At 39.8% G+C, this 27,805-nt stretch overlaps 1 protein-coding gene across 1 annotated transcript in view; it reads right to left on the bottom strand.

The window, feature by feature from the left end:
- The window catches only part of ABCA13 (ATP binding cassette subfamily A member 13), a 285,211-nt gene that overhangs the window by 180,222 nt on the left and 77,184 nt on the right, over window positions 1-27,805 (bottom strand). Inside the window, exons 19-27 of the mRNA XM_039526065.1 lie at window positions 27,574-27,680; window positions 25,486-25,604; window positions 23,546-23,718; window positions 22,264-22,340; window positions 21,518-21,639; window positions 17,605-17,799; window positions 13,044-13,208; window positions 9,029-9,206; window positions 5,930-6,069 (exon numbers count right to left, since the gene is read on the bottom strand). Of these exons, the coding sequence (XP_039381999.1) occupies window positions 5,930-6,069; window positions 9,029-9,206; window positions 13,044-13,208; window positions 17,605-17,799; window positions 21,518-21,639; window positions 22,264-22,340; window positions 23,546-23,718; window positions 25,486-25,604; window positions 27,574-27,680 (1,276 nt within the window). The remainder of the gene's footprint in view (window positions 1-5,929; window positions 6,070-9,028; window positions 9,207-13,043; window positions 13,209-17,604; window positions 17,800-21,517; window positions 21,640-22,263; window positions 22,341-23,545; window positions 23,719-25,485; window positions 25,605-27,573; window positions 27,681-27,805) is intronic.

Genomic DNA, 27,805 nt, shown 5'->3' with positions numbered 1-27,805 from the left:
CAAGTGAAATGAAAACTGCACACAGTAATTCCTGTGGAAACAGGAGCAACTAGGGTGGTTCAGATCTCCTGAAACTCCTGTGAATGTCAACTTTAATTGTCAGAAGTAAATGCATTGTGTTTCCTTTTATCTTCAAAAGAAATCAAAAATGATTTTTTTTTGTTATTCAATGACTAACAGATCAAAGAAAAGGCTTCCTGCTGTGTTCATGTTTCCCACATGAAGAGTAATAATATACAATTTATTTTATATAGTGCCTTTCATAGAAGGTACCACAAAACGCTTTAGTGAGAGAGCCAGTCAAAAAATAAAAGAGGTTCAAATTAAAGCCTCTTTCTCAATCACATCACCACCTATCTGGGAGGAAGAAGTGGAATATCTGGATGCAACATACAGCTCCTACAACCCCGAGGACAATTTTGGTGCTGATTGAGTCAGGGAGATCTAGCAAGGTCCAGTAAGGAAGAAAGCAGACTTAGGGATCTTCTCATTTGACTGTAAGGGGGAGCAGTCAATTCCTTTCCTTCTGCCCTCACCCAAGCATGGGCTCTGAATGACAGAAGAGTGAATAATGCACATTCTAGTATGAATTTTTAGAAAATCGGTGGTAAAAACTGATAAATATTCAGTTTTCACAAACATGGATGGTTTCTCCAAATACAAATGAGTCATGAATAACATGACTTCACAATCACAATGACTCAATCTCAGTGATTTTATTCACAAAAGGATCAGCAAATCAATTAACTTTTCCCATTTAGTCAGATCTAGGAGTGACTGGACTGAGCTTTGCACATGACCCAGTCAACAAAAAGGTTCAGTGTGTTCCACTATCACTCAGGGTGTCTGCAGCTGGGTTTGAATTCATGTACCAATGTCACTTGGGGATACCAAAGAAGGGACCTGATAAGATGAGCAAATTAATCACAAACTAGGAAAGAATTTTAGCATTGAAATTCCCCGAAAAATTATTCAGAAACCCTGTTTCAGTAATGTTGAATTGGTATAATATTAAATGTAATATTTAAATTAAATATTTAAGTCAAAATGAAGCATACTAATATTATTTAAATGAAGCATTACAGCATTGAAACAAAATGAGAAAGTTAAACAATTCATTTGGACTTTTTCCTGACAAAATGTCATCTAAATGTACATGTTGGTGCGAAATGTTTTAATTTTCACTAAATTGCACTTTCCCTTAGAAAATTACCTAATGAAAATTTTTTGACCACCTCTAAAAGTTGTTTAAATAATAGGTTCAAGAAATGATTTTTTGTGACAACTGAGGTATTAATGTGTTTTAGGGAATAACAGATGAACAATTCATAGAGCCTGATACTAACAGAGAGAGCAAAGCTGAATTTGATGATTATGTGATTGCAAATAGCAAAACAGATACAGGAAATTGATATGAGTTATAATATATGAGTACACCACTGATCAAAGTCTTAATGTTATATCAATATACATACATCTGTAAAATAATTATTTCTCCAGATTTGATTGAACTATGATAAGCTCTTCACTAAGCTACTGCTTTAAGCTCATTCTGGAAATACAGATAAGTATTATTTGAAGTATTACATTCTATGGCCATTTCTGTCCTAATGCTTACAAGGGATAATTATTATCATGATAAAGGTAGATTATACAAAGGGATTATTAGAAATGGGTTATGTGTGTGTGTGCGCGCGCGCGCGCATGTGTGGAGAGAGACCTTCTGAGTTGCAAGCTGATTCTTGAACAAATGCCAAAATGAAAAGGATCAGTATTATTAGAGATAACACTTCTGAAAGATAATTTAAACCTGATTAAAATTTACACTGCCATTTTTTTTGGCGGGGGTGGGGGAGGGGTGAGACACCAGGGTCTGTAGCATCATTTTTTCTAGTAAAATATACCGCCCCACCATCTCTGATGGCTATTGAACATTAGGATTTATTCCAAGCCAATAAAATTATGCCCCTTTCCCTGCCCCACCCTTACCCACATGTAAGTGTTTGTTCATATTTGGTTTTGGCAATTAAACTTCCATTGGTTCTGTTAAAAAAAACCCCAAACAGATATTTACATATAACATGCAAACACTGGCAATGGATAATACATCTGATTAACGCGACTTTCAGAATATTCCTGTATCTGCACTACATCTATCAAATGTTTATGCACAATTTCTCATTAGGGAAAATCACTAGTATTTCAAAGTACCTTAAGTATAGTATTTTGGTCAAGCTAACAAGCCTGATTAAATAATAAGGAAATAAAGGTTAACATAAACAGATTGGAAAATAAAAACAACTGAAAGAACATATTCTGTCTGAAATCACTGCTGTGGGGCCAAATCTTGTGTCCCACTGCCGTACTTAATCACTAGACTATGTTTCCTCTCAACTATCTTTAAACATCTGTCTTATTTTCCCTTGCCTAACAGATTAAGAAAATCTACAGCTCAAGGTTAGAGAATGCTGTGATATCAATTTTGCTTAAGTTAATATTGTAGCCGTCATAGCTGTTTTTAGGAATCAGACCGCTTCATTATGCTCTAATGAGGGCGGTAGGTAGCCATGCACAGCATTCCCCAGCAAACAGGGCTTCTGCTCTGAGCTGCAAATTAGAATTGGGGGTAGATTTATTCTAATACTTCCTGTCAAAAGTGCAGAACTTTGGCACAGTCCCACAGCATTTAAGTGCCTTCTACAAAGTTACATTCAGACAAAGTCTGGAAGTGTATCTATAGGAGATACATGCCTAACCAGCAAAAAAACATGGAAAAGGTCACTGGTGACCCATTCCCCAAACCAACTGTGCAGCAGGTGCTAGGATGGCCACTGGCAGCCAACTACATTTCCCTCTGGCAATGTTAAGGCTTTAGAGAGGGGATGCTGGTGGCCCATCTGGGAATAAGATCTCCTGGTAGAGACAACAAGGGCTTCATTACAAGTAGGAAAGTGAGTAGAGAGGGATGCCTATCACTGGGACATACGTAGCTTAATCAACCCTGAAGGTTCAGGTTCAATTCAGAATAAAATAAGGGTTAAAGTTTGGGCATATTCTAAATTTTTAAGTCCCAGTTCACCATTTTCTACTTAAAAACTAACAGAGAAAGTGTATAGTCCGTTAAGAACTGCATGGCTGGTGTGTGGTTACTGTGCCTTTAAGACCTGGAAAACTGTGAAGGAAGAGTTCAGTGGAGAGTCTCCTCAGTGGTCAGCAGATGTATTTGAAGAATGAAGACAGGCAGCGCTACCAGCCCCACATATAATGCAGCTATTATTAATGCTGCCTGATAATTCCCATTATAAGGCATTGTTTAAAGGTCCATATAACTTTGCCGAACTTTAATCACTTAGGCTGAAATTTTGTATGTCAAGTGCCTGCCTGGGGCTGATTTTTTTTTGGAAAACATCAGCCAAAATGGTTCAGCTATTTCTTAGAAAAAGGTTGGGCAAAATTTTCTCTGTGTTAAAAAAAATGTTAACCTTTTCTTTAAAAAGCTCAACGGCCTCCACGTGCCTTGGAGCAAGGACATGAAATTGGACAGGGGCTGGACTTTGTGTCCGGGTTGTGCCTTTTACTGTCCCTGGAAAATGTTGCCAAGTTAAATCCCTTTGAAACAAAACAGTTTGCACAAGCTCGGTAAAGCCTTGCTAGAGCTTCACAGCTCCCTGACAAATCCCATCTACACTTAGCACACTCCATCCCAGGACTGCAGGAGGCTGAGAACGCGACGTGTGCTGGACAGCACCTTTGGCTAAGGTTGGAGACTTGAATGCCACCAAAAGTCCTCTCTGGTATTGCCTTCAGACTCATCCTTTTATAAACCTCCTAGTTTTGTGAATAAGATAAAGCTAGAAACATCCTTTTGAGGTTATTTGTCAGCCTGTTAAAACATTTCATTGTAATATATTTTTTCATTATGAAGGGAGTTGAAACAAATGGGTTTTTTTTCAAAGCTAAACTTCATGAGACAACCTGATTAAAGTTGTAGAATAAGAACCTCTTTATCTTGTTATGAAGCCTTGATATTTATAAAGAAAGGCTTTGCCTTTCATATGAAGGATTGGTGAGCAAAGTGGCAGGAATCCAAAACCAGGATGAGTTTGTCAGACTCGTTTTCTTACTTTTACTTCTGAATTGTTTTAATGTATTGTTACATACATTCTGTTTTAATCGGAAAAAATCAGAAAAAAAAACAACTTTCAATGACTATAAACTTCTTCAATATAACATCTCTTTCTTGAAACTATCATCCTAAATGGAGATGCAAGAATATGGCAAGAAAAACACATTGCTTCTGATGAGCCAATCAAGAATCAGAGATGCATGCTTTCTGATTGGCTCAGAATTGAACAAAAATTTTTATTGAACTTAGCTGATGTCAATCAGCATGCAGTCATTTATTGTGTGTGTGAACTTGACTGGTCGATATTGATTTAGACCTCAGGATTGTTTATTTATCGTAGGTAGAAAGCAAATTTAATGACTTATTGTAAGAATGGTTTTCAGTAATCTTGAGATGAGATATTCCACTTTATGAAACAAAAACATGAAAATTATCCGGAAATGCAAACAGATTTGAATGCCACCCTTCTTTGTAGCATGTACCTCGCTACTCCCGGGGAATAGTAGTTGAATGGGTATGATCCTGCAGTCCATGTTAGGGGAAAACTTGCACCTCTACTTCAATGGCAGTTTTGCCTAAGTAAAGGGTGCAGGTTTGGACTCAATACCAATATTCAGGATATTGGTTGATAATAATTTAGTTTGCCTTAATTTCCATAGGGTATGATAATTAATAAGACTGTGCAACAGAAAGAGTAAAGATGGATTTGATGGAGGGACCTACCTGCTAGATCCATGTTTACAAATAAACAGATAATTTATCATTGATAATTTGGTGAGTCTAGCATTTATTTTTATAAGACAGCTTAAATGAGCTGATGGAACTGTCTGAGCTCCAAGCATGTTAATAGATTTATTGGGCTATAATATCTAATAGAATCTGTGTAGTTTCAGAAGATGAAAAAAAAAACCAAAGTAAAATTGTCTCATTTAAAATAACTTGGAAATCTCAGTGCTGTTACTGAGTAGACTTCGTTTCACTTAAGATCTAGAATAGGATTCAACATGTGCTGAAAGATTTATCTGTCTTATCATGGATCCTATTAAGATAGTGGCTGTGGCATACTAATTGGCAAAATAACGTGGAAATCTCTACAACGCATTATTCTTGGTGTCACTGAAATGCAGAATGCAATTTTGCACACAGAGTTTTATCACCACTTAGAGTTCACCTCTGTAAAAATCAAAAGAGCATCTTTTTTAAAAATCAGCCTAAAGTTTTAAAATGAATTATATTCAACTCAGCAGACCAAGGGATATAGCCTGTCACTCAAACTAAGTTCTTCATTTTAATTGTAAACTAAGAAACCACCAATGTCTTATTTTTGATTCACAAAGGAGTATTGTGAAGTTAACGAGAAGTTCTAACGTGTATCATTTCACTGTACAAATACACAACTAACAGATGGCCCTTCATGCAGCCTTTCCTGTGAGCACCTGTGCAAAAGGAGGGGGAAGTGGAGCAGAAGTTAACCCTTACTCACCGAGGACTTCCGTAGAGCCCCTGCACTCTGACACAGAAGGGCTCATTATAGCACTTTTAACATGGTTTTCCTGGCTCACTTGAACAGGGACTGCAAAACTTAGGGCCCAGTTCTCCTCATTGACACTGATGCAAACTCACTGAAGTAAATGGAGTAAATTGAAACACAAATGCTAGTGTTATTTTGTATGTGCAGTGGGAGCAGGATGAACATCTGGGGGAAAATAACCCTGCCAGTTTTCTTAAAGAAAACACTTCCCATTGTTTCTACCATCCATATAAGTACAGACATTTGATTTATTCATTTCCTTACCTACTCACCTTTTGTATAACCATGTTAAACTTTTCGTTGTTGGGGGTGTATAGTATCTTCCCATGTAACAGGGGCTTCAGGAAGGTCCACACCAAAGCCCCATTAGGTGACTGTAAAATTTCCTGGTAAAGCTGCAAGCAAAATGGAGCTGTGGAAAAAAAGAGAAAGAGACCATATTTAAGAGATGGTGCAAGTGGATGCTTTATTCAGCAACATAATGCCTATGACTTTAACTTAGGGCTTGGCCTCTATAAGGTGCTGAAAATCCTCAATTCTCACTGAACCATTACTACAGCTCTTTGGAGAGATGTAGTTCATTCACCAAGTGCTTGAACCTGCGAGGAGCTAGGGATCCACAACTCCCACTTAAGCTGAGAACAATCAGGTCCCAAAGAGATCAGAATCTTAGGGCATGTCTACACTACAGCCCTACGTTAACCTATGTTATGTCAACTTACAGCCACTGCAGTAATTACACACTACCCTCCTTCTGTCAGTGGTATGCGTCCTTACCAGGAACACATGGAGCCATGAAATTGACAAGACAGCCAACAGCCAATATAAATAATGCAGTGTCTACAGACATTGTGTCACCCTAACTACACTGACATAAGCCCTACACCTCTCATGGAGGTGGAGTTACTATGTTGGTGTAGAAGAGCACTTACATTGGCGGGAGGAAGGCTGTATTGTGTACACTGACTTAATCAGGTTGTTGTAAGATGGTGCAAGTGGATGATTTATTCAGCAACTTAATTGCGTAGTGCAGACCAGGTCTTAGTGAAAACACTGGATAAACTGCACCTGTCCTAAAAGTTGTATTGGTGTATTACAGTTCTGGAGTCCAAGTACACAGGCAAAACACACATAAAATAAATGCAGAGGGAAGAGTCACTGCTATAAATTCTCATACAGATCAAAAGTTCTTTAAAGTATAAGAGAATAACATCACCAATTATAGACCAATGAGGGATTTATAATAGTCTGATAATTATTTCCATACTTAAGAGAAGGCAAGCATAGTTCTAATCAGCAGCTATACACCTTCTTACTTTCTGAACTTCCTTAGGCCATTCAATGAAGACTGTCTTTTCTATTTGACAAGACAGCTTTTGGGTGACAGTGAAATGTTTACAGGCCTCTTCATCAAGAAAGGTAGCATAGCTTATTTCAGAAAGCTGCAGATAGATGCAAATGTGTAACTTAACTGTATGATGTTTAATTCATTTTTTAATCTATCTATATTTCAGCTGCTTAGCTGAAAAATCCATTCCCCTAACCCAGGCAAAATTTGGTAGTCAAGCATGTTAAGATGGATATGTATCCTTAACCTCATTGCAAGCTGTGGTCCTGATGCTGCAAGCAGCAACATGTGGACAGGGTCCCCATTGAAATCAAGGAACTCCTTTTTGCAGGATCAGGTCTAAATTTCTACGCTTAGTTTACTTTGGGTATTTTTTGTTACTAGTAGATTTAGAAATATTTAGTAATATGTCATAGTAATTTTCATCTTCAGTGTACTTTACTATAGAAACATTAAGTAATGTCACTAGTAGCGCTGAGCAAGTAATTGATTTTTTTAGTTTGCTGACAAACCAAAAAAATTCTAAAAAATCATTCTGACCAAAACTAAGTTTTTGGTTTTTCTCCCCAAAGCAACAAAAAATCATTTTGAAATGTTGATTTGTCAAAACAAATCATTTCAACATTTCCCAAGAAATGCAAGGTTTTTCAGCTGAAACTATTTGCTGTATTTGACCTGAATTCACAAATAGTTTCAGTACCTGCCAAAAAAATTTAACAAAAATTTCACCCAGCTCTAGTTACACCACCTCTATGAGGGAGACGAGTATTATTATTTACATTTTACAAAGGGGAACTGAATTAGAAATGTCAAAACCAAGGAGTGAGTGTCAGAGCCAGGATTGTAACCATGGAGTTTCTAGAACCCAGTCCTTTATCCAGATCATTCCTCCACAATCTCCCTTTAAGAAAGTAGTCCCCCCTAAACAAGTTTTGTAACTGGAGAAAAATTAACAAGGGCTCCAAGCTGGCCAGGCCAGAGTGATCGTATGATGAGCATATGGCGCACTGTAGCTAATCTTTAGACTAGGACTTCTATGAAAGTGTTGTCCAGTTGTGGGACTATAAGACCATAAAGCAAGTTCAGTAGTGAGCACACAGGACTGGAAGCCAGGGCCACTGAGATTTATAAGGCGGGAGGAAGTGGGCAGGGTGGGTAAGGACCCATACACAATCCCTTTGCAGCATCTCTGCAACTCCACTACTAGTAGGAGAAGGACAAGCAGAGACTATGTGACTGGTACTCCCTGCCTGTGTAGGTGGCAGGGCTCGGGAAGAGCTCTAGCTCCACGTTCAGTGTGCCAGCTTGGTCAGCTGAGCCCAGACAAGATGTTGCAATCTGCTAGTCATACAGCCAGAAGCAGATATTTTCTGCATCACCGCCACCCTTCCCTCAAGAAGCAACAATGGAATCATGCCTCTCTGAGTCACAATTCCTTTCCTGGAAGACCACCGAAATTAATTTTAATGAGTCATTGGTGTGTGATAGATCTAGAAAGCAGTCTCACGCACACGATATAAGAATAATAGCAGGGTGCAGACAACTTGGAACATTAACTCTAATGGTAGTCAACAATTCAACTACAAGAAAAGACAAAAGGTATTCTTCCCTGGTTGCATTCAGAAGCTTAAGGATTTTATCATAAAACACCATAACACCAAGTTCACAAAATAAAAGTATATAAGTATAAATTTGCAACCTTGTATCTAATAATGTATTTAATTTTGAACATTTAATAAACTTCCAATATATATGACCTGTCTGAGACAGGGGAGTCATATTTATTGTTATTATATGCAAGAATACAAAATAACTTGAATTGCTTGTCACTTGTCTCCATAATCATTTCTGTGTAATAAAACCTTTCATCAATCATTCCTTGTGTTCAGGATTGCAATGTCAGCTAGCTGAAATGCCAGTTAATAGATCAACATTTCTATTTAAGAGGAAAAGGTTTAGAATGCATGGCAAACTCTGAATGTGAGTATGTATATATGGAACTTGTGATTGATGTTTCTCTTACTTGAGTCTTCGGGAATGCTGTATTTTGCCATATCATCTTCCAAGAGCTCAGTGATCTTGGGCATGTCAATGAACATGTTGGTGTTGCTGAAGAAAGAGGATTCTTCTTTACAGACTGCCCTGATTAAAGACTGAAGGGATCCACCAATGGAACTTCTAGATTTCCCACCCTGTAGGAACTAGAACAACAATTACTAAGGAATGGAATCCCAATTACAACAGTTACCCTGAATGATCCAGTCATAACTTTCACAGCTGCAGTAGTATTTCAGATGTTCTTCCCCATTACTGCATCCAAGGAGGTCAACAAAATGACAGTTTTCAGATTGTCTACAAGAATGGATGCATGTTGTGCTCTCTTCTGTTCTCATGTCCACCTTTGTCAGGGAAAGATATCGCCACTTTAATGGCCAGAATACTCTGTGAAAGATGGCAGTATAACATACTACTTTAACCTTTCAAAAATGTCATATTTTCATGGCTTGACTGGGCAGAAAAAGAATGGAAATATCAGGACCATCAGATTGCAGACCTCTGGATTACCTTGTCATTTTTCAGACACTCTGCTTTCCTCAACAAAAACAGAAGTGGGATTGAATGCATTACTCTACTGTCACACATTATAAAGATAGCAACAACAACAAAAATAAGTATTTTTTTACATGAAGCGAATGTCTGCCGTGAAAACAGGCCTGCTACAAAGAAACAGTTGTACTTTGTTCAAAATATTAAAATGCAGTTGTACTTTGGAAAATGATTGTATAAAATGGTATGTTCTTATTCGATCTGCTCCTGGTGTATATGTATAATGGATATTTTGAATCAAATCATCTCTCTTTCTTCAAGAAAGATAGATTTTTATTGTCATCAGTCCTGTAGAACAGATGCTGTTCTGGGAGACTGATCTGACTGCTTATGCACTTCAACTGTGTTGTTAACCAAGTTCCAATAGCAGCCCACCTGTGCAATTGCAGTTTTCAAACTATGTGCTCACAATTATGCAATCCCACTGAAGGCTATATGGTTGCATAATTGGAACTGAGGACATAATTGGATGACAGTCAGGCTGCAAAGGTGTAACTAAAACAAGCATTTGGCCTGCCTGAAATTTATCACTATTGAAGATAGGTTCTTTCTGACATGGGTATCTGGATTTTCAGATCTCAGGTTGAGTTTGCAAGACTAGCAGTTGGGAAAAAAAATATTTAATCTGATAAACTGAACATGTTTAATATTGAAATCACTGGGACACAGTAAGTGTGAAACATGATTATATCATTTTTACAAAGTCAATCTTCAAAGCAGAACTTCACTTTAAAAATGTAATAGGTTATGGTCAGCTTGGAGGCTGTACCTTTCAAAACTTTTTAAATTAAATGTGTGAATCAACAAAGTGAAAAAAGCATGTTCACTCATCTACAGGAAGTATAATGAGTACTAGTTAAAAACTTACTACTCACTAGCTCTTATATAGCACTTTCATCCATAGAGCTCAAAAGAATTTGCTGGCATGAACATTCGCTGAAAGAGAATTTTATGTATTGCAGAATAAACAAAGGCGAAGAATTAGGAATTCATATCATGACCCTCTGCATTGGAATCTTGTTTCTAAGCTCACCCAATCAGGGAACAGAAACATACTAAACATTTAATCACCTGAGGACCCAATCAAAATACTTTGCATTTAAAATCCTGAATGCTCAGAACAAACTGTTTGTGTGACATACAGAAATGATTCAGTGAATGATTTTAATCTGCAAATAAACTTGCAAAAATCATGATCAGTTCACCAACAAAAAAGCGATTTTTCTCAGATAAATTATCCATTACAAAATATTCCCCCAGTGCACTTTAGAACAGAAAGCAGCTCAGTATTACAAACACTATAGTAAAAATCCAGCAGGAAGGCAACGAAGGAGAAATGGAAAGTGTCTCAGGATATGCCCCAGGGTTATATCTGCCATTACCAGAGGCTACAAACTCGGCCAATGTGGATGAGCTGAGAAGTGAACAAAATAATCAAGGGTAAAAGGGCTTATGCTATAAAGTAGCAGAGCCTACAAAGCCTGAGAATGAATGGAAGATTAAGATAAATAACTTTTTTCCTGGTACATAAAGGAACAAAAGGTCAGTAATGTAGATAGAAGGGCCTTTGAGAAATCACATGGGTAATTTATTGACAAAAGAGGTAGACATTGAATTGCTAAAACAATTAAATGATTCTTTTTTTGCCTGGGTGTTTAGAGGGAGGCTCGATGGCAGATACAGACATAAATTTCCCAGGGGAAACGTTTAAAAAAAAAACCCTGCAAAATATAAAGATTGTGCTAGAACAAGTAATCAGGAAATTGGAAGATATGAAAAGACACAAAACTTCAGGGTGAGATGGGCTGCAGTCCGGGATGATATAAGCAGCAGCAAATGAGAGAGCAAAACTGTGATGAGGTGGCCCCCTCTTCTGTTGCATTCTTCTCTCTGCAGAGTCTTATCAAATAAGATTTTTCAAAGATTAACTATTGAATCGTCAACTTTGGGGGGGTAAGCCCAATAAATAATATTGTATTCACAGTTGAGAAGGCCTTGAACCTGCTGTAAATCAGATGAGTTGATGTAAATCAGTTTAGTCCCATTTACTTCAATAGAGCTACAATGACTTATACCAGCTGAGGAGCCAGCCCAAAAAGAGTGGAAGGTCATCAGGTTAGATATATAGACAAATGCCTCATTGGAAAGCAGAGCATTAGAAGAACCAAACCTATAAAACAGCCAGGGACGCTCTGAATAAAAGAAAAGCTTTAAAGGACAAACAGGCAAGCCTGTCTAAGTAATGTTTCAACTTTTTAACTTTGTCATACAAATTAGAGCCTTATGGGAAAAGCTCATACCACTACTGAAGTAAGTGGAGCAATGCTGATTTACATCAGCTAAGGATATTGTCCTCTAAGTGGGATTTGAGTTGACTATTATACTGTAGTAACAAGCAGGCATGCATTACCTACCAGTGAGGCATTTTAAAAGTTTGCAATTTTAAGGCCATGTGCTGTCATCTGTACTCTCAGTAACACCTTACTCCAGAAAGTAGTGCCACCAAAATTTATAAGACAACCTGTTGCAATAAGGTATTACTCAGTGGGAGAAAGGGTAGCAGAATCTGGTCCTTAGACAGGGGAGTCCCTTATTATGATGCATTATTTATTTTATAATAGCTCCAACATTGTACTAGCCATTGTACATACACATGGTCAGAGTCCTTGCCACAAAGAGCTTACTTCCTCACTCTGTTTGGAATGTATCATCATTCTCACCTTACAGATAGGAAATTGAGGTAGAGAGGGATTCAAGGGTCATAGTCAAGGTCACAAAGAAAACACATGGCAGAGCTAAGAACTGAAACCCGTAGTCCTGAGTTGAGAGCCTTAACCACAAGACCCTCCTTCCTACCAAGGCCACAGTTACTAGTCACTGGGTAAAATCAAGGACCCAACACTATGGATCTATCAATTGCCCATACAGTACATTTGGAGAAACAAGTTATGTGATTTACAATAGGTGAACATTTTCATTATAACGAAGTAGCAGATGGAGAAACCATGCAAGACCAGGGCTAAAGGAATGGCTTTTTAATTAAAAAATAAAATAAACATTAGTAGTGTGTGCCCCATTATCTCCATGACACACAGAATAGATGTTATTATTAATAAACAGCCTCGGTTTAGGTTGTGATCTCAATTAGGTAACAAGAAGAGCTGGCAGTATTTAGATCACCAGGAAAATTTTGGGCTGTGACAGGAATGGATACTGGTGATGAAAAAGACCATCAAATGTACCAAGACCTGAGTACAACAGGCTCAACTCACCAATTATACAATACCACCCAGCAGTCTATGGGATACATTATGATTTTGCCCAACATTCCTCCTCATTATTTAGTACCTGACCTTAATGAAGTCCTCTAAAAAAAAGTGATTATACTTGCACTATAAATACAGCTAATGGATGAAAGATCACACACATACCTGTTGAAATGCCGAGATGTCAAGCAGATCACCACTCTTGAATGCTTGGAGGAACATGGGAAGATTTTCAAGGACATGTTGGCCTTTTTTTAAAAGGGAGCTGATGCTAGTGACCACTTCCAACAAGGCATTCAGTAACTTGTTGACCTCAGAGGGTATCATGATCTTGAAGAAGAGAAAAGCATGAGACTCAATTAATATAAAATCCATCCTATTCATACAATATTGAGATTATAAATTCCTCAGCCTCTCTCGCACTGCTTTAAAAAGATCCAGCAAACACTTTTACCCCCAAATGCTCTCTCTGTGCCCTCACACTGGTTGTGGCAGGAATGGGTACTGATGATGAAAGAGACCACAGTCTCCTCAGAATTTTCTAAGGACCCTGAACTTTGTATATTTCAATTTTAAACTTAAGGGATTCTAACAATAGAACACTTTTTGTAATTGTTGTATGTCTCCCTCGCCAACAGAATTTGGTCCAATAAAAAGACATTACCTTGCCCACCTTATCTCACTTTATTTAGACAGAACATGTTTCTGCTGTCTAGATACACAGCTCTGTCTCTCCTTTCCTACTCAGGGCTGATTCCATAGGTGAAACTCTAGTCCCCTTTGATGCCAATGGCAGAACTCTCATTGACCTCAACGGGGCCAAGATTTCACAGTGAATTTATTACAGAAGTTTAACATTTTAAAAAAAAATCACATCCTATTCACTTAGCTGAGATGCCAATTCAGTAGGTTATAAAGTCCTGTTGAATTGCTATTTCCTAGTCTGCACGTTCTTCCCCGTCCTCCCTTCACTTTCCTCATAATTATTGTCTCACAGCCAGAACACTCAGTTTTATATATTTCATCTCCTACTTGGATCTAAATGCAATTTGTCTTCTGCTTTTACCAACCAAGATCTTAGTATGTGTGTGAGGGAGATATGTTTGTATAGGTCACTCTGATGTTATGTTAATGCAAAATTGTTTTAATAAGGTTAGCTGTTCAAGGGAGACAATAAAAATTGTGGTTTTCCACTGTTTTACATTCCCTATTTCCTTCCTCCACCCATATGTTACTAGTGCATTTTCTATTATGGAAATCTACGGTCTGTACGTTTATCAGCTTTTTGGATTTCATCCTCTTTTGCGTATGTTCTTTAAATAACAAACATTCTGGAACATGTTTTATTCAATCAAAACAATTAGCCAATTAAGTCAGAAAAAGTCCCATAAACAAATGAGGAGTAGTTGATGGAAACAGTCAAGTGAACAATGCAGCTCTGTACTAGGAATTTATTAAAATCAACAAGGCTCAGTGAAAGAGCCATTAGGAGAGTCACTGTTTTGTTCAGGTTGGCCTATTTTTCAAGAAGCGATTCAAAGCTCCTCTCCTCATCTTAGTTATGTATATATTCAAGGAACACTTCAGTCTGGCGTTTTCAGGAGACTGGTCTGTTTATTACAAATCTGTTGTCATAGTCATCAGTTTATACATGTGTGGCATCAGAAACAAGGACTTCTGGCTTCAAAAACAAATGTTTCTCTCATTTTGAGCTCAAGTAAATACCCTTCAACTAGCAGAAATAGGTTTGGTCTTTTCTCATTCTGGTGATCAGCTACCACAAAGGAGTAGAATGCACGCACACTAGCCACCAATATCCCCCCCAATATAGGATAATTTTGTTCATAACTGTCATCTCAAAACAATAAATCCAGACTTGTTCCTGGTTAACCACGCACAAAGGTAGTCACAGAGGCAACTCAATTTCAGCAGCAAATGCTTGGTCCCCCTTCATAATGCAGAAAGCTGTGTACAATGGCAACACTATAATTTTCCAACCACATACAAGCCTCAAACTTCCTAACTTCATCAGTAATCCCCAAAGGCCCAGTCTACATGGGCAAAAATTTGCTTTTTTCAATTGAGTTATATTCATTCAGCTGAACCCATCTCCTCTTAACACCCATTAAAATCACATGAGCTGGTCCTGTGGTAGCCACTCAAATGATTTAGAAGTTTAAAATTCTGTTAACATGGACATTAAGAGGTAGGGAGTGGAATAAAGTTAAGCTAACTGATGTGATAAACACAGCAACCATGTGGACAGACCCAATGCGAGGAGTTTTCTGGACTTGCAGATTCTCTACTACAAGAAGAGAGACTTACAGGTTGAGATAATTTTATTCTTCTTTTGTACACAGGCAATGCATTAGTCAGGAAACAAGCTAGTGGAAATTAGCAAGCAGCCTAGGAACCAGGAAAGGAGAGCGAGAAAGGAAAATGTTAAGAAAAGAGAAGGCAAGGAAGGAAGCCTGCGACCCAGACATTTTTGCCACATTCATTATCCCAGGTCTCAGTCCACAAGCCAGATTGGAGTGAGGGGGAACAAAAAGATTCCAAGCCCAGAAGTCCCAGCCTTAAAGAGGCAGAGTGCCACAGTGAGCTGCCGCTGGGTTGTGGCATAGCTCTCAAAAGCAGCAAAAAAAAGTATCCAGCTCAGTTTCCTCTGCAAGTGCAAGTAAACATTGTCACCCCGTAGTCTGTCTCTGAACTAACATGATCCTTACACATGAGAACCATCTGTTGCAGATATTAGACCACAACCCATGCTATTCTGATCTTGAAAAGATGAGCTATTGTAACATCAAAGGCATATGGAGTAAAAATTTTCAAAAGCACCCAAGTCATTTTGGGTATGTCTACACAAACCACAGCAGTGACCCTCCACGCTCGGGTCAACTGACTCAGGCTCACACTGCTGTGCTAAAAACAGCTGTGCAGACAGCACTTTTCAGTTGCAGCTCAGATCCTGAAGCCCACCACCTTCCCTTGACTTCAGACCTCAAGTTCTAGCCTGAGCCACATCTACTCAACTATTTTTGGTGCACTAGCATGAGCCTCACAAGACGGAGTCTTGTCAACCCGAGCTCACGGGTTCACTGTGAGACATTCCCTTAGGAACTTAAGTCCCATTGGAGCCTATGTCCCCATAAAACTTAGACTTTTAAGTGACTTAGATGCTTTTGAAAATTTGGACCATGGTACAATCTTACTGCTCCCAGATGATTCTGGGTCCCATTGTCCTCAATCACAGAGTTTGGTGCGAAAAAGAATTTGATGTGTTCACTTATCTTTTTAGTCACAGTATTTGTACAGCACAAAAAGTTGTCCCAGTGCTGTTATGCATTGAAGGTGGAGGCTCTGTATTTGTGTAACCCACCCCAGAATGATTATATTCAGCCCATGCACTTAGTTACTGTTACAAATTCCATAACATAGAGAACATTTTTACTTCTAAAACAGAGGCTTTGGAAAATATAAAGCTCCAAAGCCTAGCAAAGCCAATAAAATACTTACATGTGCACTGTGGCCTTAGATAAGTGACTTGGTAAAAGTAGTATCGGGGTTTACATATTTATTCTCTCTCAAACGATGCCACATGAGATTTGCTCAATTTACAAGTCAAAAGAGGACTAATTCTAACTTCCAGCACTACAGACTCAGCCAAAGATCTGAAAATTGAGTGTGTTTTTATAGCCTCCTAAAGGATCTCCAAAGTTTCTGTTATTAGCATTTAGCTGACAATTTTATTGGCGATTCAGGAGACAGAACATAATCAAACCACACTCCTGTGGCAGCTACAGCGATTGCTCACATAGAAGACTAATACTAGCAAAGGATTTATGCATTCTTAGCTTCATCCATTTACCAACAGGAGTTAGAACAGTCTGACCAGCCAGCTCTCCAAGAACCATCAGAACACAGTTTGGGAACTTCTATTTGTCAGTGCTAAACAAGCAAGCCTGAGCCACAAATCAGCTCCAATCTGTTGCCTGAACACTTTGTTAGATGGTGCAGTGCTAATTATAGAGCTGTCTTTTGAGTGAGATAAAGACCAAGTTCTGGATCCCTTGGGTATCTAACAGTTCCATGACATGTTTTGCAATAATTGGGGGTATTTGATCTGATATCTTGGCTAACCTCCAAGCAGGTAAACTTGCATATCCACACTAACTCCATAGTATTAATAGAACAAGCTGTTCTTTACCCCCATTCTTAAACTCTTATGAACCATGTCCAGGATTAGAATTTGGGGTTCCCTGATTTCCATTTCTGTGTTTAAACCCAAACCCTTCATAAGGAGCCACAGAAGCAGAGTTGCCTATGAAACTAGGGAGAAAACCCAGCCTGAGATCTCAGTCCTACCACCCTCTTTTGCATTGGTGTGAAAAATGAGAGAAAAAACCATAGGGAGCTCCCTAAATCTTCTTTCCCCACTCCCACAAACAGCAGGGCAGGATCCATCCTCAGGGTCTGAATGAACTCCCATTGACTTCAGTGAAATCTGGAGCAGGCACTTAACATACAGGAGTACATCCTGCTGCAGATCTACTGGTTCCACAATGCTAAGTGAGGGTGCAGGAACTTCATGAAGGGCAGTGTTTGGGTTCTACTGGGATAAACATCTAGGATAACAAAATATATGGGGCAGAACTATGATCAGTAATTGGGTTACTTATCCATCTAGCTCCAAAAAGTTCAGGAAGTAAGTACTTGCTCCTTTTACCTTGTAAATGATATTACGCAAGTTCAGGTTCTGGGTAATCAGTACAATCATGGTATAAAAGTCCAGCGCTGGGAGAGAACAAAGTTCCTTCACTGCCAGAGAAGTTTTGTCATTTTCAGGAAGTGTCAGCAAGAGACTAAGCATTTCCTTGTCACATCTTCCAGCTAAAGCTACTGCAAGGGCACTGTAGAGAAACTGTTGTAAAGTACATGGATTAAAAAGTATCCTGCCTGAAATGTATCATTTTTTTAATAAGAATACACTGTAAATATGTGTCTCATAACATAAATAACTGTACTTATAATAGCTGCCAATAGAACTGGAAGACAGAGTGACTTATTTGTTAAGATGACATGCTTGCACTTTATACTACAGTATATGGATGTTTAAACAGATAAAATGCATTTCTCAATACTATTTATTTTCATTTCTAAAGATATTCATCATTCAGTTAACAGGCACCACTCCTTGATCTGGGCAGGCACACTTACAACACTGAAAATTCATAGAAAAAAAATCATAAATATATACTTTTTTTTGTGTGGAAGCACCTAAAAACCACAACAGGGATTGATGTATCAACACAAAATTACTCGGGATTATTAAGTCCAAAGCTGACTATGAAGAGTTACAAAGGGATCTTACTAACCTGGGTAACTGGGAGACAAAATGGCAGATAAAATTCAATGTTGATAAGTGCAAAATAATGCACATTGGAAAAAATAATCCCAACTCTGTATGCAAAATGAAGGGATTTAAATTAGCTGGTACCACACATGAAAGATCTTGGAGTCATTTTGGTGAGTTCTCTGAAAACATCCACTCAATGTGCCCTGGCCATCAAGAAATCTAACAGAATCTTAGGAATCATTAGGAAAGCGATAGATAATAAAACAGAAAATACCATACTGCTACTATATAAATCCATGGTTCACTCACACCTTGAATACTGCATACCGTTCTAGTTGCCCCGTCTCAAAAAAGAGCTATATTAGAATTAAAAAAGTTGTGGAGAAAGACAACGAAAATAGTGAGGGGTATGGAACAGCTTCCATATGAAGAAAGATTAGAAAGATTGGGACTGTTCAACTTACAAAAGAGATGACTAAGGGGGGAAATGATAGAGCTCTAAAAAATCATGAATGGTATTAAGAAAGTGAATAGGGAAGTGTTATTTACCCCTTCATATATTACAAGAACTAGGAATCACCTGATGAAATTAATAGGCAGCAAGTTAAAACAAAGATAAGGAAGTGCTTCTTCATTCAGCACACAGTCAACCTGTGGAACTTGCTGCAATGGGATGTTGTGAAGGCTGGATTCGAAAGAGAATTGGATAAGTTCATGATTGGTCCATCAATGGCTATTAGCCAAGATGGTCAGGGACACAACCCCATACTCTGCATACCCCAAACCCTCCAACTGCCAGAAGCTGGAACTGGACCACTCCATAATTGCTCTGCTCTGTTCACTCTCTCTGAAGCATATGGCACTGGCCACTGTTGGAAGACAGGATACTGGGCTAGATGGGCCATTGGTCTGACTCAGTCTGACCATTATGTTTATGTAATGCATGTCTACATAGCACACTAAGCCTGGGTTTTGATTCAGGCTGGAGCCCAAGTCCCTCTTCTGCTCACACACAAATCTGTGACTCAGGTCAGCAAGCACTTAGGACTCGGGTCCTAGGATCCTGTTTGGGACAGGGGATTCCCCTGGGTCCAAGCCCTGTCATTTTGCAATGCAGATGCAGGCTCAGGCAGCAGACCTGAGTCATGCGGTCTGCATAGTGCAGTAAGGATGCATTAGGATGGCTGAGACCAAGGTCCAGCAACTGTAAACCCAGGTTTACAATGCAGTGTGGACACTCAAGCTTGGGCTTCGAAACAAGTGCATAAGCCCAGGACCCACAGACCTGGGTTTACGATTCAGTGTAGGTACACAAAGACCGAGAGAGCTTACACAAATATTTAGAAAATACACATCATATGAACAGACAAATACAGCAACATGAGGATAGTACAAGAAAACAATAAAAACAAGTGCATTTCTTTAATTTAGTAGTGAATAGTACCATCCAGTAGTACAGGGAAGATGACTCATCCCTCCACAAATATAGATCAACCACAAATCCTGCCAGCCCAGACACATCTTCAAACCTCTCAGACACCCTCCTCCTCTAATGTAAAGGAGAAAAGATAGCTCTTGTAGCGAGTTCAGAGGAACAACAAATCCAGAGATGTGAGAGACTGAGAAGGAACAGGAGTTCCAGGGTCCACAGGCCTTTGCTGAACACAGAGCATGAAACTCCTTGTTCACAAGGAAGGAACTGTCCCTGGAGCATCTCTGTTGATTGTATCAATGGTAGTGTCACACAGGGACACTTGGAGGGAGGTGGCCCCTCAGTAATCAGATCCCAAAGTATAGCTGGTTGAAAAATCATTGATGAAAAATGCTGTTTTGTTGAAATTATAATATATTGTGGGAAATGTGTCATTTCAACAAAAGTTTCAAGAGGAAAAATGGCTCATTTTAACTATTCTTTTAAATTTAGTTTATATTATATTAAAATGTTACTGTTAAAGATATTTTACTGTTGAATATATAATATCTATAATTATATTTACTATTTCAATGTACTATACATGTAAAATAAATGGCAATTATTAACATTGACAAAGGAACAGAAGAACAGAAGCCATCTATAATTAAAGTTAAGCTTATTGTGTGAAAGAATTCAAACTGAGAACTGTCATTCTAGTAGTCAAGCTTTCTATGGACAAAACCTGCAGCTTCCTCTGATTGTGGAGCATCAGTGACATCCAGTGGCTGCTTGATTGATCTGATCAGTTTCAGTCAAGTACCAAAATATCAATTCATTTCCAACACACACACACACACACAGAGGAAAGGACACCTCTAGTTATCTTCCCCCGTTATGATTCAGACTGGACAAAGGAGAGTTAATGCTACACTTACAAATTTGTGAATTTGTGAAAACACACCCTCTCCAGCGCTGCAAATTGCGGCGCTGCAAAGCGCCAGTGTGGTCAAAGCCCCAGCGCTGGGAGCGCGGCTCCCAGCGCTGTCCGTTATTCCCCACAGGGAGGTGGAGTTCGGACAGCGCTGGGAGAGCTCTCTCCCAGCGCTGGTGCTTTGACTACACTTAGCGCTCCAAAGCGCTGCCGCGGCAGCGCTACCGCGGCAGCGCTTTGAAGTGCTAAGTGTAGCCACAGCCTTGGGATTGCCACAAGCTTCAGAGAGGGAATCGGTCATAGTCATGGGACACAGAGATAATGACATCAAAGCTCTTGGGGGAATAGCACATCAAGGGAGCACTTGAGGAGAGTAGTACATCAAGGGAGCACAAGAGAGTGATCTACTCTCCTCACTACAAACCTGAGAGCTATGGGGGGGGTGCAGTACAATTTCCCCATGGAGTTTATGGCTCTCCAGAATTTCCTGGTGGTAAAAGGACAGGTTTTTGTAGCTAAGAAAGGGTGAAACTTCACTTAACCCAATGGAGCTGTGCCTATTTACAGATTTCAGAGTAGCAGAATGTGTCCCTGTCCTGTCCCCATCCCATCAAGTAAAAACTGAAACTTTTTGCCCTTTGTAGGAGAGAATAGGAAGTTAACTATCCAAGAAGGTGAAACCTTGGAAGTTTCCAGAAGACTTTGCAGTGCCTCAGGGGTTTGGTTGCTAATATCACAGGGTTTTCTCATTGGGCTCTTAATGCTTTATTTTGAATTTCACAAATGAAAACTATCTTCCATATAAAAAATAGCAAATGAAAACATAGGAGGCCCACATACCTAACAAGTATTGTTCATTTCTACACCAGCTAAAAGAGGCTGGAAAGCATTTTTATAGGTCAACATGTTAATTTAGCATCCCACTTCTCGCCTCGTACCTTGGACTGTGAGAAATTGGCTTCCAAGAGGGTGTCGATAGTCTCTTCAGAAATGTTGACTAAAGAACGAAGTTCTCGTGCCAGCTCAGGAACATTCTGCACGCAGTCTTTGATTTTCACATCTGCAATGCAGGAAAACATGGATTGTTGATTTCCCACCACACTGCTTTAATTAGGGGTCACCAGGCAGCCCTCCATTTCCTCACAGATCTATGCTGAGGGGGCATGAAAGGGCAGAGTGCTGTTTCCAAGGCATTCTATTCTCTTTCCTACCAATCCTAAGGGACTGGAGGGATTCCTGATTCACAGGCAGAGAGGGGGGGCCGGAGGTTTACTGCATTGGAGCATAAGCCATTCCCCACAACTGGTTTGGGAAGAAGGCACCTTAAATTACCAAAGGCAGTTTTCAATCACTTAATCTGGCTTCTCGCTCTGCAGTTTGGATCTCCCCTTTCAGAATGATTCCAAGAGCATGTGATCGGGGCAGCCCTTGGCAGCCTAGTTTCCATAGAAACTATACTGACCTTGGCCCAGTGGCAACAGGTGGGTCACGGTGATAGTGAGGAGGAACAGACCCCAAATTATTCATAAGACACCAATACAATGTCACCTTGGTACTGTCCTGAAGCAGCATTCTTTTTACTTTGTTATGTTTTCTCTCGCACCTTGTGAACAAATGTACCATAGTGATCTCCAAAACAGCATTGTAGTTTATGTTTGCTCCTGTAAAGAAACCACGTACTCACCATTTGGCAAACTGAAGTTACTGACAAAAGCTATTACTGGATTTCCTGACAAAGGTGCCTGTAGGTTTCCAGCCAACCTGAAACGACAACACTAGTTTTACAAGCAGCCATTTCCAACTAGTTCGCTTTACCACATGTTAAGCTTACTAAGTATAGGACTTATCATGGAGTACTGAAGTAACATTAATTAAGCAAAAGGTAAATTCTAAGGGCCAAATTAGTCCTGGTGCTTGTACATGTGAGCTGTTATAGATGGAGAGTGGGTCAGCGAGCCTTCCTACTATGCACACACACTGCCTGGGCAGAGATAATCACACTGTTTCCCATGGGTGAGTTATGAGAGGAAATGATTCATGAGATTCTACATTATTAAGTTGTCTGAAAATAAACCAGATGAAAAAGCACTGTTCTAGCAGTTTCTCACCTCCATGACTTTCAGTAAACGGACTAAAAAAATAGGCGGCATGAGTCAATGGTCCAGAGAGACAGCAACTTATGGCCACAGACTCTTCTTAATGGCACTAATGGACTTATGTCTTTCAGGTACATTTTGAAAATGTGGTCTACTGGATGGAAACTGATAGTACAGTAAAGTACGTAATAAGTGTTACCCTTCTATAGGCAACCATTTTAAAGAATCTCCAAGGTTTCCAGTAGCATTTCATTTACCCTTTAGTTAACAACAATATTTGCTACTCTCTCAGGTGGCTGCATAGCAGTACTATATAAGGGACAGAAAGCAATCTAAGATGACTTAGTGCTCAATACTGTGAGGTGCCAAGCATGCCTGTGAGTTTTTGTGCACTCTCAACTTGAATTGACCTGAATATTTAGCACATTGCAAAAGATGCTCAGCACGTCATAGGATCAGGCCTTGGAAAACTGGGGTTAGCGAAGAACCCAAAAAATGTGGATGCTTATTTGAACTGTCTAGGATAGAGGTAAAAGAAAAGACAGTTAGGAGTCAAGTCAGTAATTATTGTTGCAGTATTGTTGATACCACTAATGACTACACAATAACCTTTTTTTTGTTTGAAAACTTCCAGCATGTTGTGATAAACAGGGATTTTGATCATCATGGATCAGTGGTACATATTGCTGTTCGGATATCTGACCAATCTCCAATTAACCAGGACCTTAGATTGTCAACCAAATATTAGGTGAGCAGAGGTTATACTGTAATTGTGCAAACTTTTTATGAATATGTATGAAACTATATCACTATGACTAACAAAAATAATGCACAGCAGAACAACATGGCAGTGAAAAGTAAAGGCTTTACATTTGCAGGTGTTTCTGGATGTTCTCTAAGGTGAGTTGACATTCACAGGTGCTGTAGGTGATATTTTCTAATGCGCTCTGGAACCTCTCCAAGGTACTGGACATCTTTCTGTTTACATATAAAAGGTTCCCACAGTCCCCTTCATTGGAAACTGACCACATTGTTTCAATATCCTGCAAAAGATGGTATTCATAGTTAAATTTATGTGCTGTGTATTTATTTGCTTGAAAGAACAGGCCTAAACAGTTAAATGTTGTGTACTTTCTGATTAACTTTGTTTAAAAATAAACACAAATCAAAATGGAGATAGATAGCAATGATTTATTAAACACCTGCAGACATGTGCCCCCCCTTGCATCATGACGTTTGTACTGTTCTCTCTGTTTATCCCTTTATCTAACTATTCTCTGTCAAGCCAGGATATTTCTTTTTGGCCTTTTGTACGTGCGCTTTGTGTAGGTGGGTGAACGATGTTATAGAGATGGAGAGAGAAAGAAAAATCAAGAGATACATGGTCTCTGAGCAAAATTCTGCTCTCAGAGTATGTCTACACCAGTGGTTCTCAAAGCCGGTCCTCCACTTGTTCAGGGAAAGCCCCTGGCAGGCCAAACTGGTTTGTTTACGTGCCACATCTGCAGGTTCAGCCAATTGCGGCTCCTACTGGCTGCTGTTCACTGCTCCAGGCCAATGGGGGCTGTGGGAAGGGCGGCCAGCACATCCCTCGGCCTGTGCCGCTTCCCGTGGGCCCCCATTGGCCTGGAGAGGTGAATCGCGGCCAGTGGGAGCCATGATCAGCCGAACCTGCGGACGCAGCAGGTAAACAAACCGGCCCAGCCCGCCAGGGTATTTCCCTAAACAAGCCACGGACCGGCTTTGAGAACCACTGGTCTACACTATCTGCCGGATCGGTGGGCAGCGATCGATTCAGTGGGGATCGATTTATCGTGTCTAGTCTAGACCTGATTAATTGACCCCCAAGCCCTCTCCCGTCGACTCCTGTACTCCACCGCCGCGAGAGGAGCAGATGGAGTTGACGGGGGAGCGGCAGCAGTCGACTCACCACGGTGAAGACACAATGGTAAGTTGATCTAAGTACGTCAACTTCAGCTACGTTATTCACGTAGCTGAAGTTACGTAACTTAGATTGATTTCCCACCCACCCACCCCACAGTGTAGACCAGGGCTCAGATTTGCTAGATGGCTCTCAAAGCTGTCTACTCTCCTTACCTACTCAGAACTCCCACTTACATCAACAAGAGCTCTGAGTGCAAAATATCAGAGCAGAGAGACAAAAGTGAGGAAAGGAGAACTTTCTAGTAAAAAAGTAAATTTAATATTTTGGTGGACTCTGATGATTTGGTTCTCCTCTGGCTGAAGTCAATGGCAAAATTCTCATTGACTTCAGTGGACCAAGACTGAGCACAGAACGGGGCTCTAAATGCTACATTGTTGGTCTTCTATTATGACTTTTGCCAAACTTCAGAACTGTTGTAGATACATAGATCAATCCCTCTTGGCGAGAACAGTTAATATGTACTCTGGATATTATTTTAGCTCAGATGCTTCTGGTTGGGGGATTGATTTGTATTTTGTTTGGATTTTACCCTTGTCCTTGTAAATTTTTAGTGCTGTGAAAGCACCTGCAATACTGGAATATAAAGCAAGAAAAATACCAATTGCTGTTTGGTACCCAATGGCAATCAAGTTATTCTGTTTATGGCTTTCAACACTTGTCAGCATATATTATGTGATTCCCTCTGAGTATCACTATCAAGTGTGGCATAAAAACATCCCTTAAAAACTCTGATTATACACAAGCATAGTGATTGATTTTTCAGGTAGTAGGGAAAAAAAGAAGCAAAATAGTTATGGAGTAATTTTCCAGTGTGACATTTAAAGCATGACAAAAGGATGTTGGCAGGATTAGAACTCCATCACACCTGATACTGCTCATGAACCAAATTGATTCCTTCAATGGCAGAAAGGAGGAAATGCCTTGTTAGGCCATCCTTACAGCTTGTAAAAGCACAGAGAAGGTTGCTGATGAGAGTAGGGTTGTCTGTAAGAGAAAACACACAGGCTGAATCAGTGAAAAATATCACCCTAAACACGATTCCCTATCAGAAATGCCGATGGCATTGAGAAGGGTGAGGAGTGAGGAAAGACGTTATAAAAGTAAGGGCAGCTAACTCTTGTGCGGTGCACAACTGCTAAGTATTATTTCGAGGTAAAGTCATCGTACAGGTTACATGGGAGAAAAGGGCATGTTACCCTTACACCAACTGTATGGTGGTCCTTTACCGCTCTGAGCAATACCTGAGGATGATCAGGCCTGATGCAGAACCAGAGCAGGAGGACTTAGTGATGGTTTCATGAGAGCAAGACGCAGAGCCTGTCAGGGGTTTTAAGTGTTCTTAAGCCCTCCAGTGACTCCTCCAGCTCTGTCACATCTAATATAAGATGCTTGTCTTCACTTTCAAGGCCTTGAGAGAAGCTCCCTGTAAACATCTGTGAAGAGCTACCTTATTATCCTCCTTCAAATCCCTCCTCAAAACTCTCCTTTGCTGAGATGCTTACAAAAAACTTGACAAAAGGTTAGCCCGCTGGTGTGGTTAGGCCACTGCCATCATGCTGACCAATACTGTCTCAATGTTTACTTGTACTCCCCACATCTGTCTGTATCCACTTGGTGTCTCTTATCGCACATTTAGACTATAAGTTCTTTGGTGCAGAGACCATCTTTTTGTTCTCTGTTTGTACAGCACCTAGCACAGTGAGGTCCTGATCCATGATTGGGGCTCCTGGATGTAATGATAATACAAATAAGTAACAATATTTTTAACTGAGCAGCTCTCTGGGACCTCCATCACCCTGTTTCCCTATGGTGAGACCTTAAAGATGCTGTATCCCCAGGGCAGCAGTAACCGCCCCACAACACAACTGCAAGTGGAGAGAAGGGCCAGTATGTTGGATGATTTACAGCAGAGAGATAATCCTAGGGATCAATCATGAAAGAGGTCTCCCATCATTCCCTACCCGATCTCCTGAAGGGGCAATCTTTACACAAATGGTCAGCCATCATATCCAGAGCACACAGCTCCATTCTATTGCCTTCGGTAGGTTTGTACATGTGACAGTGAAGAGAGAATTTGGCCCTACAACTGCACTATAGTTAACAGAACAAAATCCAGCTGCCTCACAGAGCTGGACTGGCCCACCAGTTAACAGGAAAATAGAAAGACTAATAAAAATTCATTCCCGTCATTAAATCAGCAGACCTTATGCTGAATACATATCAGAGACAAATGGGAGGTCAATTCTATCCAGTCTTTTTTCAGAGCAGTTGTTTTAAATTCAGATTCATTCAAATTCAGCAGGGTAAATTTAGATGACTATTTGAGCTAAGCAACTCTGCAGAAAATGAGCTTGTTTGATTACTTTTTGTGTGTCTTACATAGAGTTCTGTGTGGTTTCAGTTGACTCAGAAGACTTAATGTAACCAAATACTACAAAGATCAGGACACACAAACAGGTGTCTAAATGTTAGACTCCTAAACCCCTATGTAAGCCCTAAATAAGTGACCTGATTTTCAAAGGTCAGTGGGCTCTTCTGGGTGCTCAGTACATCTGAAAACCAAATTATTTAGGGGTGGCATTTTCAAAACCACTCAATGTTGGCTTAACTCTGATCTCACTGTAATTACTGAGAGTTTTACTCCATTAGGTGGCTGGAGCAGAGTTAGGCCAACTCTGACCACTTCTGAAAATCCACCCTCACCCCAATCCAGGGAGCCTAAATATGGATTTAGGAACCTAACTTAAGGCATCCATTTGTATGGCATTTGGTTATACTAGGCCTTCTGAGTCAAATTGTTGTCAGGTGCCTCTCAACTTCATTCTGAGGCTTGAGACCATCCAAGTGAACCTATCACTATTAAACATGAATGCCCTGTGCACAGTCTTAGCAACACCGCAACAACATGAATAATGAACCCATCTCGCTAATAGTTGTTATTACAGCAACCAACCTGAAAGGATTGTAAATACACTCAAAGCCATAATCTGCACCTTCTGTAGCAGTCTGGCATTAGCAGCACTTAAATGCTTCTGGAAACCCTGGCACATCTCAGAGAATCTAAGGAAAAATAATAGGATACAATCACTTTTATGATGACAGAATCAGAGAATGGCTTCAATAAGGACTGCACATGCTATTACAGACATCAGCGAGCCTGATTCTCATTGCAATTACACAACACT

The sequence above is a fragment of the Mauremys reevesii genome, linkage group 2 (assembly GCF_016161935.1).
Source record: "Mauremys reevesii isolate NIE-2019 linkage group 2, ASM1616193v1, whole genome shotgun sequence".
In the NCBI taxonomy this organism is placed as follows: Eukaryota; Metazoa; Chordata; order Testudines; family Geoemydidae; genus Mauremys; species Mauremys reevesii.
This window is presented reverse-complemented; position numbering and strand designations above follow the sequence as displayed.